We start from the raw sequence: 23,516 nt of genomic DNA on the forward strand, positions 1-23,516 counted from the left end.
TAAAATCTATTTCTTGTCTTTTATTTCCTGTATTTTTGTGTATATATCTTGTCTTTATGTATGTTTGCATGTTATTAGATTATGGTTTCCTCAAGAAAAGAGATTATCTTTTGATTTTCTGAGTATTTCCAACCCATAGTACTGTATAATACAATATCTGGTACATTGTAGGTAAACTTTAATAAATGTTTATTGATTGATTAATATATAAAAGCCACTTTAAAATATGTATGGGTATAAAGTGAGATTTTTTTATCTCCAAATTCTGAAATAAAGACAAATTGTAAAAGTTTTTGTTTGGTAAGGAGAGCCTTTTATGCAAGCTACCACTTTTGGATTAGGATGTAAAATAGTTTGGAGGTAATATGAGGCTACTGAAATCAAAAGGTGAAGTTGGAAGAATTAATAAAAGAAAACTACAAGAAGAGGTTATAAGGGCTTTTGCTGAAAATGTAAAAAATGCATTATTATAAATTCTAGATAGGAAAAAAGTTATCAATTCATGGAAATCAAATAAGATATTAACAGTTTCAAAGAACTAGCAACTTCATGAGTTTTGTCCAGGAAACCATCTAGATCTTCAGTCCCTATCTTATTTTATGTGTACACAATTGATTTTCTCTCTTCAGATTTAAAAAGATTCTTCCAATACCAGAGCAGAACTTGGTTCAAACGTTATGTTACCTTCTTGAGTGTCTTCTAACAAAAGAAAGCAATCCCTCAGATTGTCCTAAGGAACTTCATGAACTTCATTTTGTATTTGCTACTATCTGGGCTTTTGGTGGAGTACTGATCCAAGACCAGGTAAGAGAACAAATTGAGAGGATATATATATTTGCTTCTGTTCTGATAAATATGTACTGAGCATCTACAGAGTACAGAACCCCAGGCTATGGAAGGAGAAAGACAAAAAAAGTTTGTGATAAAACCAGTAAGATGAATTAACACAAATTTGTAGGATTCTTCAAGATCAGATTAAAGAATTGAACTTTACTCCATAGGACCATTGTTATACATTGATGTCTAATTAGGAGAAATCCCCTGATAATTGTTGATTACTAAAAGTCAGTCAGGAGCCAGGCCAGAGACTCACATATATAGAGTGGCCATTCCCTTAGACATTTTATAACATTAAAAAACACTTTTAAAAAATAAATGTTTAAAAATATCAAATTACATTTCATATGTCCTTGGAAACAGTCTACTTTTATTTGTAATAAGCCAGCTCTACTCTAGGGTGATCCCAGATTCCTAATACCCTTATAATCAATGTAGTCGTTGAGTTATCAAGCACAGTGCTGGCTCCTGCCCATACTCCCTGCTACTAGAGAAGTTGAGACTAGATGATCATTTAAAGTTAGGAGTTCTGAATTTCAGTAGACTAAGTTGATTGAGTCTGCTCATGGTCCAGTATCAACATAGTGAAGCCTATAGGAAGGTGGAGGAAAGTGATGGAAAAATGAGGGACTAAGTTGTCTAAGCAGGAGCTATCTAGCCAAAGTTTAAAATGAAGTTAGTCAAAGTTTTCCCATGCTGATCAATAAGGCTATTGGATTATCTGTAACCATTGTGTCCTCATCCTAGGAGAACTAGGGAAATCCAATTTTAAATAAATAAAATTCAAAGCCTCCTGGATATTTTTCACTGCAAGAGCCAAATTTACCTTCACATCTCAAAAGCAGATATCTTCTCACTGAGAGTTGGATCAAAACTCATTGTTGCTTCAGTAATATTGATATTGTTTTTTGATCCATGGCAGAAATGACTTCTTGTTTATTTTTTCCTTTATTCTCAAGAGGGAATCCTATCTTAATGGGGCGGGGGGAGGAGAACAGAAGAAAGAGGAGAAAATTCAGAACTTATTATGAATGCAATAATAACATCAATAGGATTATTATATGAAATAGTTAGGTGACATAGTAGATAGAGTCTAACTTAGAGTCAGAAAAGCATAAGTTCAAATTATGCCTTAGACACTTACTAGCAGGGTGACCCTGGTAAAGTCATTTTAACCTTTCTCACTATCAGTTTCTGCATCTGTAAAATGGAGTTAATAATAAAATGTAACTCTCAGGATTGTTATAAGGATTAAAGGAAATAAAAATGCTTTGAAATCCTTAAAGCACTATATAAATGCCAGCAATTATGCTGATGAGTATGATTGCCAAAAATAAGTATCTGAGAAAATATTAGTAACTCTTTACCCATTTGCCCATTTTCCTCCTGAGTTGATGAATAATTTTTTTTGTTTTGTTTCAACTCTTTTGCTACAACAAAAAATGCTGCTATATTTTAGTGCACAGGAATTTCCCTATTATGGTGGTTAAAGGAGAAGAAAATATAATATATAATTATCTATACAATAAATATATATAATCTATAATATCTATACAAAAATCAGTATAAAAATTTAATTCACAGAAGAAACAAGAAGTATAGAAAGGAATGAATGTATGCATGTATGAATGAATGAATGAGACATTTGCTAAATACTTACTATGCCCAAGCACCACACTAAGTGCTATGTAAACTAGTAGAAGAAAAAATGGATTTCACATTCTAATGGGAGAGAGAACACATACGAAAGATTTCATTTGCAAAGCAGGTTAATCCCTCTTCTATAAAGTCATTTCCACTGATAAAAATGATATCCTTTTCTGATGTTGAACCATTTAACAATGCCAAAAATTTCATTAGCAACAACTTTCTTTTCTGGGTCTTTAGTAGCTATGGTTGTAGCACCTGCAGTGATAGTTATATTTTGTCTCCCTAGGGGATTCTTCTCAGGATGTTTCCTAAGATCATTGAACTGGGAGCACTGTTATTCCTAAAGCTCTTGAGTTCAGGGTCCTGGGCTGTTCCTAGCAAGATCAGAAGGGAGACGGAAGTCAAAGCAATAGTGGTTCTTTACTTGCCAAGCACTTGCTGGCTCCTCTCTCTCTTCCTCACTGCTCCAGTAGATTGGCTTATCTTCCCTTTATGTGGCAAATGGTGACAGTTGATAGAGATGTCTGACCCCTTCTCCACAAAATATCCTTCCCCAGATGATTGCCATGAGGCATGATTAGGAGCAGAACCAATGATTCTAGAGGTATTTACTGCTTCCCAATCTCCAGTGTCTATCAAAGGGGACAAAAAAGTAGGGCTTTTTTTTAACTGCTTTACCAAATGTTTTATATATTGTAATATTTAAATCACTTAGCTTCTCACTGCTTTGAATAATTCCCTAAGACTATAAATTGCAGAGAAAATATTTTTGATGAAGGTAAGAGATGGAGAAACAAACTTTCAAAAACTGTATTCCATAGTGGACCACATATTTTTTCATCCCAACTTACTGAAAAATGAAGAGAATATAAAATACCAATATAATTATTATTATTATTTGCTAATTAAAAATAATTTTATTTGGCATAGAATGTTAAAATTTCTCCTCTAATATTTCATATGCATATTTCACAAATAATACAAGATTCCTTGAAGGATGTAATAATAGAGTTAATTTTGCTCTACTACCCTATGGTTGACAATATCATGAATCATAAAATGGGAAAGTATATTGAATAAATATTTTTGCCACTTTGGAAAGGTATCCAGTAGAGTCCAAATTTTTAAAAAAAGGAATTCTTTTTTTAGGAAAATATCTAGTAGAGTCCAAATTTTTTTTAAAAAAGGAATTCTTTTGATGCTTAAGTTCTCTAAAATTTCCTGCTTACAGATGACATTGTACAGGCTCTTTGAAGCTTTGGAATGTTACCAAACCTTTCTAAAGGAGATCTATGATCACTCAAAAGAGTTCAGCCTAACTATCCAAATCCAAAAAAAGCTCCAAAGGGATAAAAAAACCCACCAACTTCCCAAACTGCGTTCAAAAATTCAAACTCTATATGGATAAATTATCCATATAGAGTATCCAGTACTACGTAAACCTCATGCAGACTTCAGATACAGAGTGAGCTGGGGCCAGAATTGAATAGAAGTGGAGAACAAAGGGTGTAATGACATTAGAAAATTACATGAGATTTTTAATGATATCTGAATGTAAGCCTATATTTTTTAATGGCAATATTGTTTACAACAATATTCCGCCAGTTGTTCTGTATCAATAATAGAAAAATGTTTTCTTTGAAGGACAAAATTTGAGTGTCACCAAAAGGACAATGGGAAGTATGTGAGTAGGTTCAAACATGTTACAAACAAGGAATTATTCAAAAATAGAAAACTGTCATCAGAAAATTGCATAAACAAAGTAGAAGGTGGGCTGGGCATAAAAGAAAGAAAGAAATATGTTTGTCAGCATCCATATAATATCAGATCTTGATGAAAGGAAAGTTCCCAAAATGCTTAGCATAAACAAAATAGAAGATGGGCTAAGTATAAATAGAAAGAAATAACTATTCTATCAAAACCCATATATTATCAGATCTTGAGGAAAATAAGGTTCAATAAAAGTTATGTTTATATATCTTTTTATGACTATAAAGCTCCTAAAGCCAACACGTCAGTCAGTTAACAAGCATTTATTAAGCATCTTCTGTGTTACAGGACATTACTAGTGCTGGGTTACAATGACAGAAATTAATTAGTCCCGCCCATTAAGGAATTTATATTCTTTTTTAAAATTTCAATAGTATTACAATTACACATAAAGATAGTTTCCAGCATTCATCTTTGTAAGATTTTGAGTTCCAATTTTTTTTTCTTCTTCCCTCCTCCTCTACTTCCCCTTCTCAAGAGAGCAAGCAATTAGATATAGGTTATACATGTACAATCATTTTAAAGATGTTTCCATATCAGACATGTGGTGAAAGAAAAATCAGAAGAAAAAGAAAAATATGAGAAAAAAAGCAAAATACAAAAAAAGTGAAAATAATATGTTTTGATATACATTCAGTTTCCATAGTGCTTTCTCTGTGTGTGGATGGCATTTTCCATCTCAAGTTTATTGGAATTGTCTTGGATAATTGCTAAGAAGAGTTAAGTCCATATCATCACATAATCTTGATGTTACTGTGCCCAATGTACTGTTTATGCTCATTTCATTCAATATCAGTCCATGTAAGTCTTTTCAGGCATTTCTAAAATCAGCCTGCTCATCATTTCTTAAAGAACAACAATAATTCATTAGATTCATATACCATAATTTAGTTATTTCCCAATTGATGGACCTCCACTCAATTTCCAATAAGGAGTTTATATTCTATTGGGGAGATAATATATACATCTATAATAAAAATAATATTACTAATTATAGTTATCTGTATATATCTGTGCACCCACAATGCTGGGAAAACCCCCTCTTACAAGAAGCTCTAGCTCTGCACTCAACCAAACTATATTCAAGTCTTAGAAATCTGTTTCTGTCTGTGTCTTTTTGTTTCTCTGTCTCTGTTTCTGTCTTTCTGTTGTGGTTTATATGTCTCTATCAGTCTGTCTGCCTCTATGTGCAGGTCTCTTATCTCTCTGTCTCCATCAGTCTTTGTCTCTGTCTCTGACTCTCTCCTTGTGTGTGTCTTTTTCACTGCTAAATCCCAGAGTTTGTGGGAAAAATCTCTTTAACAACATATGATTGATTATATAGCTTCACCAAAAAGATTAATAATGAGGTCACTTCTAGAAAAGGCACTCAATATACAAAATATATATAATATGGAAAGTATCAGAGATAGGAAAACCATTCATTTCCTCTATCACAAATCAAATAATTTTAAACTCACAGAAGGTTCATATGATAATATTAACATATACTTAAAATATGAAATAGTAACCATTTTCAAATTTTGTTGGACTTTGGAACTGTTACTTCACTTTCATATCAGACTTCTCTATTCAAACAAATTATGGCAGCCATGATGTAGCTTAGCATTTCTTAGCCTTTTATTTGTGGCATCCTTCTGATAGGGGCTGTTTTCTCCTCTGATATGCATTATAATTACAAGAAACATTTTTCACTGAACAGCCAACACAAACTCACAAAATTATTTACTCTTGAATTAACCAAATAGTTGCCAAGGCTAGAAATATCTGTCCCTCAGGACTGATCTTTGGTCAGGGAAGAAAACAGGAAAAAGAAAGAGGTAATTGGGTTCTATTTGAACTATGCCATTGCTATGCTGAGGGGTTCCATGATTGCTACCTGGAGAAAAGAGACAAATGAGTAATAGTCCTGACTCAGGTTAGGACCTTGTTAGTTGAAGTTTGCTGTTGAAACATGAGATACTCATAGATCTTACATATGTTAACAAAAGTAGGTTTACTCAGCCCTAACAAAAAAAGAATAGGCAACAAGGGTAAAGTAACACTTACTTTAAGTAGACATAGCTCCCCTCACTTACATATGGAAATGTCTGTTTTACAGATTAGGTGATTCAAGGGTCTTGGGACATTTACCAAGTGAAAGGACCCTGACTCCACATGAATGAGCCATGTTATGCTCAGGAAGTCATACCAATGTAGTCAGAGAGCACCAATAACTTAGGCCCTTTGTCCAATTAAGTAGCAAGAACAGAAAAACTAAGTTATCCCATGTTGTAGGAAGAAGACAGAATATTGGTAGATAGACCCTTCAACGAAAGTCCAAAAGACAATAGGCAGAGTCTGAAGCAATACACTCAAGTATGTAGAAAATTTTAATAGATCTTATAACACACTGAATATAGTTCTTAGGTCAGTACCCACTCACTTTTGATATCACTCACAGTCACAAGACCAGCCATGAGTTGGTAATGGTAAGGTTGTAAAAAGAGGCCAGAATGTATGCTCAGATCCCCAGATCATCTGATGAAGGCAACTCACTGATTGTTTCCTAAAATGCTAAACAAAATTAATACAAAATAATTTAGAGGAGTGGGTGAGAGAAGAGGAAGGCATTAATAATTCAGGTAAATCTTCGTGTAGAAATAAAATTTGAATTGAGATTTGATGAAAACAAGGGATAATAAAAGAGAGAGATAAGGAGGAAGTGATTTCTAAGCAGAGGGTACACATTGTTCAATGGCAAAAATGAGAGATAGAGTACCATATTATCATGTGATGACAATAAGACCAGTGAGGTCAGTTTGGCTCAACCATATATTAAATGAAGAGGAACAATGGATAAAACTAGAAAAATAGGTGAGAGTTAAATTGTAATGGGCTTCAGATATAAAATAAAGGAATTTTTATTTTATACTAAAAATGATAAGAAGCCACTGGAGATTTTTAGGCAGAAAAGTAATATGATTATACCTGTACCTTAGACAAAAAGATCAACTAAGCTACTGCAGAAGTCAAATGATAAGTGATGAGTTCTTGTATTAAAAATGGGGCCATAGAAGTGGAGAAAGGGTGATAGATGCTAGAGATTTTGTGGAGTTGGAATCAGCAAAATTTGCTAACTGATGTTAGTTCTTTCTATTTTCCTAATATAGTTATTAGTGTTGTAACTAGAATAAAGGAATAAAGAAGCAAGCAGTCAGACTCTGTGGTAAAGTTACTAGGAGGTTCAAGAGTTGCTTTTTCTTTTATTTTGCTTCTGGTTTGAAAGAGTGGGGAAAGATTTATGCCTCAGGGATAAAACAGTAATGATTGTTATATGCTTTTTTTACTTACAAGTATCAGATGGGAAAGTGTGCTGGTTCCTCATGTTATTATACTGAATAAGCATAGCATCTTAGAAGACTAAGTGGGCCACTTATGAAATTACTCTTTAAGTCTTTCCCTTTTTCCAGGATTCTTCTCTAACTTTTATTGCAATGGCTTTTCCTGGGATCTTAACTATGAGATCCATTCTGCTTCCATAAACTCTGGTATTTTCCTTCTCATTAAACATCTCATTCATTTCACTTGTCTAAGGACTTCTAGTCTCCATTCTTACCACAGTCTTAGTTTCTACAAAGAAAAGAGAGCCACTGTTCTTAAAGATGAAATTTAATTATTTTAATTTGGATTTTGAGATTAAAATTCAATTAAATTTTTAGAGTAGCCTGGAAAAGAGAATACTTGAGGAGAGATGTGATAGATATTTTCAAATATCTACATTAATATCATGTGGGAGACTTGTTTTGATTTATCTCATTGGAATAAAATAAGAGAGTAATTAGAAATTATAGAGAAGCAAAGTGCAACTGAATGTAAGGAACTGTTGAAAAAGGTAGAATGAACAATTTGGAAAAGAACTAGATTCCCCTCCATACACATTTTCAAATGGAGTTTAAGTGACTTTCTACGGTAGGGGAGATTACTGATCAGGTTCAGGTAAGATTAGATAACCTCTGAAGCCTCTCTCAAAGTTGAGATTCTCTATCTTCATTATGATTATTATAGTCATAGAGCTTCCTTAAGCTATGGTTCTCATTTTATGGGGGAAAAAAAGAGGAGAAAAATCATCAAGTTTGAGTTAAAAACTCGCTGTAGAGGGGATATAAGTGAAAGCTTCATAGCCTTTTATCATTTTATTTCTTTCTAAAACATGGATTTCTGCTCTGATCTTTTTCAGTTTAAATGTATATTGATCACCTCTAAGTTTCTTTCCCATTTTGTGTTGTTAGGCTATAGGGTCTATTGGAAGAAAGAGATGCTTAATCAATGCTCCCATTTCTACACAAGGACATTTGAAAAACATTTAAGAAAAGTTGACTTCATTAAAAACCCAGTAGAAAGTATCCATCCAAGATATCTGCTGCATTTAGAGAATGGTAACTTATAAACAGACATGCTGAGACATGCAAAAAGGACAAATGAGAAAGCTTTTAGCAGCAGGAAATTTCACTCTTATTAAGAGCTTTATACAATTTTCATTAAATAGCACTTAAAATAGTTCTATGAATGGAAAAATGAGAATTTGATCAAAATAATTACATCAGACACAGTAGTTTGTTTAAAATAAAGGCTATCTCAAGAAATCACTCAGTTCACCTCCTCTATAACAACTTAGAAAATATTACAGACTGCATTCTGATTGGAAAAAGCAAGAAAAATTCACAGTGAGTCATTTTTCCAGGGAAGCTTAGGAAGACAAAGAGATCTGTGAGCCCTAGGATAAGGATTCTCACATCCAAATACAGAAAATGGAGTGATACCAAGGCAAGAAGCTTCAAGGTAAAAAAAAGAGAATCCAAGAGACATTTGAACTAGCATTGAAAGTAGAACCAGGTATCATCTAATAACTGTTGCTCATTACCCCATTCTAGATCACAGTTCTAAGGAGAAAATGGGCAATTATAAGCAAGAAGTTAATTCCAGAAATTGGGCTGTGTGGCTCTGAGCTTAAGAGCAGAGCAGCAACTAAGTTCTAACCTTCAGCACAGCACATAAGCATATAGTGAAACAATCTGGACAGGAGCCCAAGATCAAAGGAGAATTAGCAGTTCACTTGTTCTGAACCTATGAACTTCCAAGTGGGCTATAACTCAATAGATCCAAATAGATAATAGACCCAAAAGACCCCAACCTGGGTTAGGAGCTTGCAGAGTTCATACCAAGAGGACTGTGAACAGACCTTTTTCTGGAAGTACTGAAAACTCCCAGGCTAATCTATAAAAGTAGCAAAAGAACATAAAAAGACAGAAGCTCAGGTCAGAAATCCTCCCCACACTCACATTGCCAAAGTATACAGAATCCAGCATTAGCATAGTCCAAAGTCAAGATCTAGTCTGGAAGAATGAGCAACAACAACAACAACAACAATAACAACAACAAAAAAAACCCAGCCATAACAATCTATTTTGGTAACAGGGTAGCTCAAGACTCAAACACAGAAGATGATATCTTGAAAATCATCTGCAAGAAAAGCCTCTAAGAAAAATTAAAATTGAACATAAATCCAAAAAAAATTCCTAAAAGAGGTAGAAAAGGAGATTCTTTTTTTAATGCACTCCAAAAAATTTTTTTTAAACTTAATGTGAGTGATAGAGGGGAAAATGGGCGAAAGTTAGAGTTATGCAAAAAAGTTCTGAAAAAAAAAAGAATTAAGAACATAGTAAAAGAGGTATAAAACCTTACTGAAGAAAATAACTCCTTAAAAACTAGAATTGGCCAATAGAAGCTAATGACTTCATAAGACATCAAAAAATAATAAAAACCAAGTCAGAAAATGAAAAAAAAAAAAAAGGGAGGGGACAAAGACAGAGACACACAGAAAGAAACAGAGATTGAAAGACAGAGAGCAGAGACAGAGAGAGGCAGATTCAGACAGACAAAGAGACACAGAGAGACAGAGAGGGAGTCACAAAGAGAGAGACAGAAGAAACAGACAGACAGATGTGGTATTCTCTTCTTTTGTATAATATAATGGTTCTCTGGGAGCAAATTTCTTGGGGAGATTTTCTGGAGGCAGCCTTAGTTTCAGTTCAGAGAAATAATCACTACAAATACAGCCAGATGATAAAAGTTCAGATCTTTTATTGCTTCCTCCAAAATAGCCTGGTTAGTTTTCTTGGTGGCCTATCTCTCTGCTTGCTTCCAAGAGCTCCCTCCAAATGTCTCCATATCCAAAGGTTTGTCCTTCAGCCTCCAGCCAGCACAAAGGTGGAAAATGGAATGAATCTGTCTTACCTCCGAGAGAGGGGCTTCTGGCTCTCAATCTCCCAGAGTGCTCTGTGTCTGTCCCAGAGTGCCCTCCTCTCTGTCAATCTTCTGAACTAACTCACTGACTGAAGTTCCAAGAGCTTCTTATATATGATCTCCCAAAGGTTGACTCTTCACTGAGAGAATGGGATTATGGGATCTGAGAGAGGGATTATGGGTTTCTGACTTGTGAATCTCCCAAAAGTGTGAACTCCTTTGAGTACTTAAATACATTGGTGAGCTAGAGAATTTGCTAAGTACCATGCTGAATTAGGCAACTGACATATCACTTTGTAAGGATTCTAATAGACAGAGAAGAAAGATAGAGAACTTACATATCATATTTCAAGAAATTATGTAGGAAAATGCCATATAGAGCTAAGTAAAAAAAAAAAAAATAGATTAAGGAAGGTTCACTTAAGAATCATTGGAGTATCCCATAAAGCAGAGACAGCAGATTGGATCAAGAGTCAGAACCCTACAATATGTTGTTTACAGGAAACACATTTAAAACAGGGAGATACATACAGAGTAAAGGTAAAAGGCTGGAACAGAATCTATTATGCTTCAGGCAAAGTCAAAAAAGCCAGGGTAACCATCCTTATCTCAAATCAAGCAAAAGCAAAAATTGATCTAATTAAAAGAGATAAGGAAGGAAACTACATCTTGCTAAAGGGTACTATAGACAATGAAGCAATATCAATATTAAACATATATGCTCCAAGTGCTATAGCATCTAACTTCCTAAAGGAGAAATTAAGAGAGTTGCAAGAAGAAATAGACAGCAAAACTATAATAGTGGGAGACCTCAATATTGCACTCTCAGAATTAGATAAATCAAACCACAAAACAAATAAGAAAGAAATTAAAGAGGTAAATAGAATATTAGAAAAATTAGGTATGATAAATCTTTGGGGAAAACTGAATGGTGACAGAAAGGAGTATACTTTCTTCTCAGCAGTTCATGGAACCTACACAAAAATTGACCATATATTAGGACATAAAGACCTCAAAATTGAATGCAGGAAGGCAGAAATAGTAAATGTTTCCTTTTCAGATGACAATGTAATAAAAATTATATTCAACAAAAAGTTAGGGGTAAATAGACCAAAAAGTAATTGGAAACTAAATAATCTCATCTTAAAAAATGATTGGGTGAAACAGAAAATTATAGACACAATTAATAATTTCACTCAAGATAATGACAACGATAAGACATCATACCAAAATTTGTGGGATGCAGCCAAAGCAGTAATAAGGGGAAATTTTATATCTTTAGAGCCTTACTTGAATAAAATAGAGAAAGAGAAGATCAATGAATTGGGCTTGCAATTTAAAAAGATAGAAAAAAGACCAAATTAAAAACCCCCAATCAATTACTAAACTTGAAATTTTAAAATTAAAAGGAGAAATTAATAATATAGAAAGTAAAAAAACTATTGAACTAATAAATAAAACTAAGAATTGGTTTTATGAAAAAACCAATACAATCGATAAACCTGTGGTAAATTTGATTAGAAAAAGGAGAGAGGAAAATCAAATTACTAGTCTTAAAAATGAAAAGGGAGAACTTTCCACCAATGAAGAGGAAATTAAAGAAATAATAAGGGGATACTTTGCCCAATTTTATGCCAATAAATTTGATAACCTAAGCGAAATGGATGACTACCTCCAAAAATATAGGCTTCCCAGATTAATAGAGGAGGAAGTAAATTGCTTAAATAATCCCATTTCAGAAAAAAGAAATAGAACAAGCTATTAATCAACTCCCTAAAAAAAATCCCCAGGACCAGATGGATTTACATGTGAATTCTACCAAACATTCAAAGAACAATTAGCCCCAATGCTATATAAACTATTTGAAAAAATAGGGAATGAAGGAGTCCTACCAAATTCCTTTTATAACACAGACATGGTACTGATATCTAAACCAGGTAGGTTGAAAACAGAGAAAGAAAATTGTAGAACAATCTCCCTAATGAATATTGATGTTCTTAAACAAGATATTAGCAAAAGATTACAGAAAATCATCCCCAGGATAATACGCCATGATCAGGTAGGATTTATACCAGGAATTCAGGGCTGGTTCAATATTAGGAAAACTATCAGTATAATTGGCCATATTAATAACCAAATAAACAAAAATCATCTCAATAGATGCAGAAAAAGTATTTGATAAAATCCAACATCCATTCCTATTAAAAACACTTGAGAGTATAGAAATAAATGGGCTTTTCCTTAAAATAATCAGTAGCATCTATATAAAACCATCAGTAAGCATCATATATAATGGGGACAAACTGCAATCATTTCCAATAAGATCAGGAGTCAAACAAGGTTGCCCACTATCATCGTTACTATTCAATATTTTATTAGAAATGCTAGCTTTGGCAATAAGAATTGAGAAAGAGATTAAAGGAATTAGAGTAGGCAACAAGGAAACCAAATTATCATTCTTTGCTGATGATATGATGGTATACTTAGAGAACCCCAGAGATTCTACTAAAAAGTTATTAGAAATAATCCACACCTTTAGCAAGGTTTCAGGATACAAAATAAACCCACATAAGTCATCAGCAGTCTTATATATCACTAACAAAATCCAATAGCTAGAGTTTCAAAGAGAAATTCCATTTAAAGTAACTACTGATAGTATAAAATATTTAGGAATCTAAAAGAATCATTGGAGTACCAAAAAGCCAGGAAAACACACACACACACACACACACACACACACACACACACACACACACACGAAGAGACAGAGACAAAGAGACAGAGAGAGAAGGAGAGAGGGGAAAAAATCTATATATAACATTTCAAGAAATTATATAGAAAAATTGCCCAGATAGTTTAGCACCAGAGAGCAAAGTAGCAATTGAATCTACCATTCATCTCAAAGAATTCCAAAATGAAAATTAACACTATTATTCCCAAAATCAGAATTCCTAGGTCAAGGAGAAAATATTACAACTAGCCAAAATAAAGAATTCAAGGATTATTGTTATGACGCAGAACTTGAAACAAGGTGATAACTCAATGGAATTGATGGAAGCAATGCTTGTGTGCTTGGGTTTACCCCATTTGAGAATTCACACATTAGCTCACACACATTAGTTCACAAGTTTGGAAGATTCACAAGTGTTCACAAGTATGGGTTAGCTTTGTAACTTTGTGAATTCACACCTCCCATAATCCCACTCTCAGAGGAGGAGTCAACCTTTGAGAGAGCATAAAAAGGAACTGAGTCAGTGAATTCAGTCAGTTCGAAAGATTGACAAGCTAGAGACTCCAGTCGGGCAGAACGAAGGATTCGGAGGACTTGGAAGGAGAAAATAAACGTTTGGAATTTATCAGCTGGCTGTATTTGGGGTGATTATTGATTTGAACTGATACTAAGGCTGCCTCCAGAAAACCTCCCCGAGAAACCTGCTCCTAGAGAACCATCATATATTATAAAAAAAAAGAAAACACCACAGATTATGAAGCCACTTAAGATTTAACAGTCACACTAATGCCATTAAAGTAGAAGCTTAGAATATGACATTTGGAAGGTAAAGAATATAGCCTTACAAACAAAAATAATCTATTCAGCAAAATTGAGCATAATCCAAGGGGGGGGGGAGAGAAACTTTAATAAAAACAAAAAACAAAAGGTCTTTCAAATATTCCTAATAAAAAAAAACCAGACCCAAATTTAAAAATCTGACATTTAAAACCAAGACTCAAGAGAAGCATGAAAAGGAAAGCATGATTGAGAAACTATAATAAATTAAACAAAGTTATATTGTTTACATCCTTATAAGGAGACATGAAACAAGTAATAAGCCCTCAGATCTTTTATAATCACTAGAAATCTTATAGTGTCTAATTCGAGGGCCTGGGTCTGATTATATTATATTTGGATGATCTCAAAAAAAAAAAAAAAAAAAAAAAGGAAATGTGGAGAAAAGACCACTGGAAGAGGAGGAAGAAAATGAAGGATAAGAAAATTTAATTCACATAATTGGTATAGGCAAAGAAAATTTTATGCAATGGAGGGGACAGTGAGAGGAAATGATCAACTCTAGAATTTCAATCTCAACTAACTTAGTTTATGGAAAAAATATACATATATTATATATGTGTGTGTGTGTGTATATATATATATATATATATACAGTTGAATGCAAAAATTAATCTTAACCCAACAGGAAAGGGAGTTAAGAGAAAGGAGGAAAGATGCTTAAAAGGAAAGGTAGATTAAGGGAGGCAAAGATCTCTTAAATAGGGAATGAGGGGAAAAGATAATTATTTTTAAAAAATAGGATTGGGGGAAATATTCAATTAGCAATCATAATTGTGAATGTTAGTAGCATGAACTCACCCATAAAATGGAAGAGGATGGTAGAATATATTAGAAACCAGAATCCCACAATATGTTATTTATAAGAAATACATGTGAAACAAAGATACATCAAGAGTCAAAATAAGGGGATAGAGCAGAATCTATTATACTTCATCTATAGGGGGAAGAAAGGAGGGATGGCAATCACGATCTCAGATAAAACAAAAAACAAAAATTGATATACTTAAAAAGAGATTGTCTTTAAAGCAATTTAGGAATATGATATGGCAGTCTCAGTCCATATCCTACCAGAGAAGTCCAAGACAAAATGGACTCTGATAATCACAGTGACAAATCTCTAGATGATAGAATTAAAGAGTTAGGAGAAGAAACAAGAGAGCATTAAATTACAGAACCCAGAAAATGAGGGAGAGAATTAGAAGGAATGATTTTAGAAATTGTGTCAAATATCCCTATGTTCCAGGAAAAATTATCTGTATGAGTTGAGCAGGAGGCCATTCTATGTGATCTTCTAGAGAAGTGATCACCAAAGTAGGGCTTATGTCACAAAGGGTTTAAATTTACCCCCAGAGATGTATGATCAAACAGATGGAAAGTGAAAAGATAGGTGTTGTGAACCTTGTCTCCTTGTGAGTTTTGCTATTGACTCCCACAAGGGATCTCTTTAAAAAAAAAAAAATTCCCCTTTGTTCCCTGACTCTCCGATCAACTCATGGCTGTAGCAGATGCCCTTGATCAGGCTCTCTGCTTAAAAGTTACCCAAAGTCAGATCTTTATCTTCCCCCCTTTTCATTTTTGGTAAGTCAGATTGAGTAATGCCAGAGAAGAAAGAATAAGATTGTGAGCTGTATCACAGAGTCTCTCCAAATCTAACTCTTCCAAACTTTCCTTTTACTATTTATGGCACAATGATCTCAGGATGTCCTAAGTGTCTTCTTCTGTTTCTCATTTTCTCTTAACCCCATTGATTCAGTCAGTTATCAGATCTTATTAGTTTTACTTCTACATTATTTTTAAAATTCATCTTCTATTTATTCACATAACTGGTTTAGTACCTTAGATTCTTATCCCAGAGGACTGCAATTGATTTCCAGACTCAAATCTCTCTCTTCTCCAGTCTATTTTCTTATTTAACTGCTAAAGTTATTTTCTTAAAGCACAAGTCTGACCATGTCATTCTCCTAGTAAATAAATTTCAGTGGTTTCTAATCAGTTATAGGATTAAATATTAGTTTAACTTTATCGCATCCTTTTTTAATTTTTAAAGCACTTTATTTTCAAAACATATGCATAGGAGTAATGAATTGAACCAGATACACCAGGGAAAGAACTCTGGGAGATGACTATGAACCACTACATAGAATTCCCAATCCCTCTATTTTTGTCCGCCTGCATTTTTTATTTCCTTCACAGGCTAATTGTACAATATTTCAAAGTCCTATTCTTTTTGTACAGCAAAATAGGTGTTCGGGTATGTGTGTGTGTGTGTGTGTGTGTGTATATATATATATATATATATATATATATATATATATATAGTATTTAATCTATACTTTAACATATTTAACATGTATTGGTCAACCTGCCATCTGGAGAAAGAGGTGGGGGGAAAGAGGGGAAAAGTTGAAATAAAAGGTTTTGCAATTGTCAATGCTGAAAAATTACCCATGCATGTATCTTGTAAATAAAAATTTATAATAAAAAAGTCTGAAAAAAATAAAAATAAAAATAAAAACATATGCATAGAGGCAGCTAGGTGGTGCAGTGGATAGAGCACCAGCCCTGAAGTCAGGAGGATCTGAGTTCAAATCTGACCTCAGACACTTAACACTTTCTAGCTGTGTGACCCTGTGACTTAACCCCAATTGCCTCAGCAAAAAAAAAAAAAAAAAAAAAAAAAAAAAAGCATAGTTTTCAACATTTACCTTTGTAAACCTTGTGTGCCACTGTGGAATATAAGAATTTGTGTTTACCCCATTCCACCATCTTCCCCTCTCCCCCAATGAGAAATAGGTATAATCAAAATCCTCACCAATCATTCCTACTGGGTGGTTTGAAGTAAACTTTCTCCTCTTGTCCTTCCTACTTCCTTTGTCTTTAGGTTAGGGACACTGATAGCAAATCTCATACTCTCAATAATACCATGGCTACAATCAAAGTTTATAGGGAAAATCTAAAAGAGCCCTCAGTTTAAATTTTATAGTTTTGTTTCAGAAGACTAAAGGGTGACTTGACAGTGATTAGAAAGGTCTTTTGACCTTGTCAGAATTGTAGAATTTAAAATACTAAATGTCATACCCAAAGGTAAAAACCCCTATTGCCACAAGAAGAATATAATATATTCCACAATCAGTCCTTTTGTTTAAATTCTTTGGGGATCCTGCTTCTTTTCTGCATTATGTTAGGCATCACACTCAATTTAAAGAAATTTTTATAGCACAAATTCCTTAGCAGGAAAGAATTGGACAAACATTTCAGGATTGTGTCAAGTATATTTATATATGCTAGTCATGGATTTTTTTTTTTTACTTTTTCTAAGATCTTGCCTTACTCAGCAGCATTATCATTCCTGTTCTTAAAAATCTTTATTCTGACTGGGATCAAGATGGTAGATTACAGGCTGAATTCTTTTAACATTTTATATTAAACAATTTTAAAACAATGTTGCAAATTAAATTTTAGAGTGGCAAAGACAACAAAAAGTCATTTTTCTTGAGACATTTTTCTTACCTAAAAAAATTTAGGAGGTTGGTAAGAAAGAACTGTGACACTGGTATGGAGACCTGTCTAGACTGCAGGAACATGACAACAACAACTCTGTCAGTAGTAGCAGTTTCAGAAGATAATAAGATCAGAAAACTGTTCAGAAGCAGATTACAGTTCCAAGACACAGTTTTAGGGCAGAGAGGGGCCCTAGTCAAAGTTTCAAGACAAAGAGAAGTACTAGCAAGATGGTTACAGAAGTGCAGAGTGCTTATAGCTACAGAGAGGCAGAGGCCATTCCTGGGTCCCAAAGCTCAAGAGAGCTTTGGCTACATTTCTCCCCAGATGACACAACTTCTGAAGCACTGAAAATTTGCAGATACCCAGAACTAGCTCTGAAAATATCAGCATGAACAAATCTTAAGCTTGAATGAGACAATGGTTCACTACCTTCAGTTAAGCAGAACCCACTTCAGCATAAAATTTAAAGTCAAGAAATACACTGGGAAAATTAGCAAACAAACAAACAAAAAAGAACTTGATCTCAAAAAGTTATTGCAGTAAAGCAGGAAAGAACAAGATAAATTCAGAACAAGATAATAAGATAAACACAGCTACAAACAAAACCTCAGAGATAAATTCTAGTTGGATCCAAGCCCAGTAAGAATTCCTGGAACAGTAAAATAAAAAGATGAGTAATAGAAGGAATTTTAAAAATTAATCTGATACAAAAAAATTATGAAAAAGAATTAATAGCTAGGTTAAAGAGATAAAAACAAATAAACAAACAAAAACTCAGAATTGACCAAATGGTTAGTGGCACAAGAATTCATTGAAAAACTCCTTTAAAAGCAAACTTGACCAAATGGAAAAAGAAATACAAAGCTCACTGAAGAAAATAATTCCTCAAAAATTAGAGTTGAGTAAATGAAAACTGATGACTATATTAGGCATCAAAAACCAATAAAACAAAGTCAAAAGAATGACAAAATAGAATAAAATGTAAAATATAAAAACTCAAATCGAGAAAAAATCAGTGAGAAATAATTTAATAATTACTTGGGTACCTGAAACTCATGATCAAAAAAGAGAAACAAACCTAAACATTATATTTCAAGAAACAATCGAGGAAAAATGCTTTAAATAGTAGATAATAGTAGATAAAATAGGAATTGAAAGAATCCACTAATTGTCTCCTGAAAAAAAATCATAAAATGAAAATTCTTTGGAATGTGAGCCAAATTTCAGAATTCTCATGTCAAGCAGAAAATATTGGAAACAGTGAGAAAGGAATGAGATATAGGAATGAAGTGGGAGAAGAAGAAAGGGAGAGGTAAAATGGTGAAGTTTCTTTCATATAGAGAATGAACACAAAGAAGTTTTTACAGTGAAGGGAAAATTAAGGAAGAGATTTGAGCAGCTAGTATATAGAGCAATAAGCTTGGAGTCAGAAAGATCTGAGTTCAAATCCAGCCTCAGACAGTGGTTGTGTGACTTTCAGCAAGTCACTTAATCTCTGTTTGCCATAAACTGTTACAAAAGAAAATGGCACACCACTCCAGGATCCTTGCCAAAAAGAAAAATAAAACATAGACTGTATGATTTACAAGGATCATAAAGAGGTAGCAGACACAATTGACCAATGATGTTAATTAGCTGAACAAGTTGTAGCTTAGTATCATGATGTAATAGTATTGTCCTATAAAAAAGGATGAAAGAAATGATAAAGAAAACGATGATTTTAGGAAAACATGGCAAAACCTATTGGAACTTAGCTGCTCTGTTCAATACAATTAAATTAAGATCATTCCAAAGGACTCATGAAGAAAACATGATATCCACTTCAGAAGAGAAAACTCTAAAATTTGGTGTGTAATTTGAAGTATAATTTTCTCACTTTTTTTTGTTTTCATTAATTTTTTTTGCACAGTGTAGCTAATATGAAAATGTTTTGCATGATTTGACATGTATAGTTAATATTTTATTGCTTGCTTTCTCATGAAATGGGGGAGAGAGTAGAAAGAAAGAAGAAAATTTAGAACTCAAAATTTTAAAAAGAAAAAAATTGTAAAAATAGAAAAATAATATTTTGGGGAGAAACTTTTAGTAAATTTAAATTTTCAACTCAGAGATTGACATTTACACAAAGTCTAGTTTCAAGGTTTCTTTTTCACGGCCAAGACTTTGCAAGAAAGAAATGTGTGGTTTAATGCTCATCATCCTTCCTAGATAGATTTGGCCTACTTTTTTGGAGAAAACAAAGATTGAATGACTTGCTCAGGTTCCCACAGCTGGTGTCTAGAACCAAATAGTTTAGTCCATTTTAATTAGTTTGGTGACACTCTTCAATCAAGATGACTTTATGATCGCTGGCACTGACTCTTCTTCATTCTATGGTGCCAATTCAGGCTATTATCATCTTTCTTAGTCTCTTAAATCTTGTTCATGATACATTTGTCTTTACAGCTTGTGGATTACAGAATGGAGTTCAGTAAATGGTGGATAACTAAATTCAAGACTATCAAGTTTCCTTCCCAGGGAACCATATTTGACTTTTACATAGATCCAGAAACAAAGAAATTTGAACCCTGGTCCAAACTCATTCCCAAATTTGAATTTGACCCAGACCTACCTTTACAGGTAAGTGTGAGTAAGTAGATATTATTAATATAATTTTTTACAAGATATTATAGGTACCCTAGCTTTAGATATCATTTAGATTTTGACCCTCTAGGAACTGAGGATTTCCCCATCACATTTTCAATAGAACCCTGTTCCTGTGACTCCAGGGAAATCCCTCTAAAAATCAGGAAAGAAAGTGGCTCTTCTCCCAGCCAATGAAATTCCCCACCATTTATACATTTTTGAGGGTATTTTTTAGTAAAGTAATAAAGTGAAAGTATTCTTCTTTCTTATGTTTCAGGCCTGTCTGGTACACACTGTTGAGACCATTCGTGTGTGCTATTTCATGGAGAAGCTCCTAGAACACCAACGACCTATCATGCTGGTGGGGAATGCAGGCACTGGGAAGTCTGTGCTAGTAGGGGCAAAATTGTCCTCCCTAGATGCAGATGAATACATGGTGAAGAATGTCCCATTCAATTATTACACAACATCTGCAATGCTACAAGGTAATAGAAAGCAAAAGGAAGTAAAATAAAAAGTATTGGCTTTTCCATCTAATTTAAATTAATTTAAATTAAATTTAAATATGTAGTTACATTAACTACATATCTAGAACATAAAATGCATATCTTTGCTTTATTCTCCAGGGTTAATCTTTCTTTTCTCATCTCTTTTCTCTCAACTCCCCTTTATTCTATATCTTTCAATGTCATTTCCTTCTACAATTCTTATTTTTCTCTTTCTCCATCTCCGCTTAAAGCTTAAAAGATAAAAACTAAAGAGATTCTATCAAAAATAAGTAAGGAAAATTAAGAAATAATTTACACCATTCTTCAATGTTAGATATTCTCCACTGTGTTTGACAAATACAAATATGTATGAACATTTAGCCAAGTTGTAATTTAGCCTCTTCATGATGGTAAAAAAATGAAACTGAAATTAAATTGATAACCTTCATCAAGCAAAAGTGATCACTTCTGTCTTCATGCACACAAAACTTTGTGCATACTTCTTGTATGGCATTCATCATATAATTCCTCGTCACATCTCTCATCTTCTCTCCTTTGGTCACTTATGCCTGGAATATAGTTCCTCCTCCTCTCTTCCTCTAAGCTTCCCTGACTTTCTCCAAGACTCATGTTTAATGTCTCTTTCTATAGGTGGTCATTCTTGAGACCACCAGTTCCTACTTGTAGAGGGCAGGAACTTTGGAGAAGTATACTTGAAACAAGGTGTTAACTCAGTGGAATTGATGAGATAATGGTTCTCTAGTATACATATACTAGCATGGTGATGTAATGGTTCTCTAGTTCACACATACTCAGTATACTGTAATGATATTATTGTAATAGGGTATTTAAACCAAGATGAAGTCAGACTCAGAGGGAGACTGGATGAGACTAGCAGATTGGCAGATTGCTGGATGAAACTGGGTCAGACTATGACAGACACAGACTGTGTAAGAGACAATAAAGACTTTAGTCTCTATTCTTGTCCATTCTCATGATGTCTATCCTGCTGAGATCAAGACCCTTCCAGAGGACTTCCAGAAAGCTAGCCCAAACATTCTTCCATTAATTTCTGAAATTATCTTCCATCTACACTGTATACATCTTGTATGTGCCTAGTTATTTGCTAGATAAAATTTGTGTGGTATCTTTTATTAGAATGTAAGGTTCTTGAAGATAGGGACTATTTTTGCCTCCTCCCCCCTTAATACAGTATCTGGTACATACTAAGAGATTAATAAATGTTCAACTTAATAAAAATATGAATGATGTTGAAAAAGCTGTACTCATTTAGCCCATTACATATTTATGCGGACTAATGTTAGTTGTTTGTCTATATTTTATTACTCTCTTCTTGATTCCCTATAGGAGCTCTTCTTACTCTTTGTCATTTCTATATAACTCAGTTCTATCCCCTTGCCTCTTCATTTTATTTAACTTAAAAGATCAACATCTTTTTGATCTTCTAAGTTACAACACCCATTCTTCCATTTCTGCAGTCTTAGAGGGAATGTTTCCTATAATCTTTCTGTCTAAATCCTTAAAATGTTCTTTTGATTCAGCTCTCCTCTATTTTCTCTATTAATTATTCCCTCAGTTCTCTCCAGATCTTCAGTTTCTCCTTTTTTCTCTCCTCTGATTTCTTCCTCTTTGCCTAGGAAATGAATAACAAAGACATTTTCTCAAGGATTATTATAATAAAATCTTTAACCAGTGCTTTAAGTTTTGTGCAATGCTTTGTATCATTTGTGTTTTACATCAGTATTAGGGAGTAAGAATACAAACTTTATTCCCATCTTACAGATAAGGAATCTGAGACTCAAGAGAAGTTGACCTGGTCATGAAAAACAGATAATAAGTATCAGAAATAATATTTGAACTCAGGTCTTCCCAATCCTAGGTGAAACGTTCTATCCACAAGATTACTAAAAAAATGAATATTCCACTATTTTAAAGTTAGTCATATTCTATTCAGCCTCTCACAACAATGATTGACAATAAATAACATTAAATACAGCTCCTTTTTTTTATTTTCTCTGCCTGTCATTTGACTGGCAAGTAGCAAAAAGGATAAAAGACTGAAAGAGAAAAAAGGAAAAACAAAAGGATTGGGTAACTTATTGACTTGATAATTAATACTTGAATATTTAATGATCAGCTATAACATCAACTGTAATCTCTAATATATTATTCATTTATTCAATAAGCATTTTTGAATGAAATAAACACTCTCTCTACATTAAACAGTGGTGACCTCATGTTTCTAACTTTGTAAGAAATATTTTCTCAGTAACCTCTATAAGATAATCTTAGCATCAGGTAGAGCTTTGAGAAGTTATCTCCTTAAGCCTTCTGCACCAACAAGATATTCAAATTATCTCAGATTATTATTTCTTCAAAACAGGAGATAGCATAAACTAATATCAAAATAACAGATATTTATTATGCTGTATATACAAAGCATTGTGATAGTCATTGTAGGAAATACAAAGATATATTGGGCATGGTACCTATCATAAAGCAATTTAGTCCAGTTGAGGAGAAAAGAAATAAACTTGCAATAATAATAATAATAACAATTGACAATTATATAATACTTTAAGGGTTTTGGTAGGCAGTTCATTTTATTGATTTGAAATTAATTCTTTTTAAAATGTTTTTATTTAATATTTTCCCCAGTACATTTGAAACAAGTTTTTTTTAACATTTGTTTTTAAAATTTTTGAGTTCCATGTTCACTCCCTTATTCCCCCTAATTAAGAAACCACATGTGAAGTTATGCAGAA

At 33.4% G+C, this 23,516-nt stretch overlaps 1 protein-coding gene across 1 annotated transcript in view; it reads left to right on the forward strand.

Moving 5' to 3' along the window:
* Positions 1–23,516, forward strand: part of DNAH9 (dynein axonemal heavy chain 9) — a 581,066-nt gene that overhangs the window by 319,051 nt on the left and 238,499 nt on the right. The window contains exons 36-38 of the mRNA XM_051995550.1: positions 630–804; positions 20,063–20,236; positions 20,520–20,727. Coding sequence (XP_051851510.1) covers positions 630–804; positions 20,063–20,236; positions 20,520–20,727 — 557 coding nt within the window. The remainder of the gene's footprint in view (positions 1–629; positions 805–20,062; positions 20,237–20,519; positions 20,728–23,516) is intronic.

This window comes from Antechinus flavipes, chromosome 4 (assembly GCF_016432865.1).
Source record: "Antechinus flavipes isolate AdamAnt ecotype Samford, QLD, Australia chromosome 4, AdamAnt_v2, whole genome shotgun sequence".
Classification (NCBI taxonomy): Eukaryota; Metazoa; Chordata; class Mammalia; order Dasyuromorphia; family Dasyuridae; genus Antechinus; species Antechinus flavipes.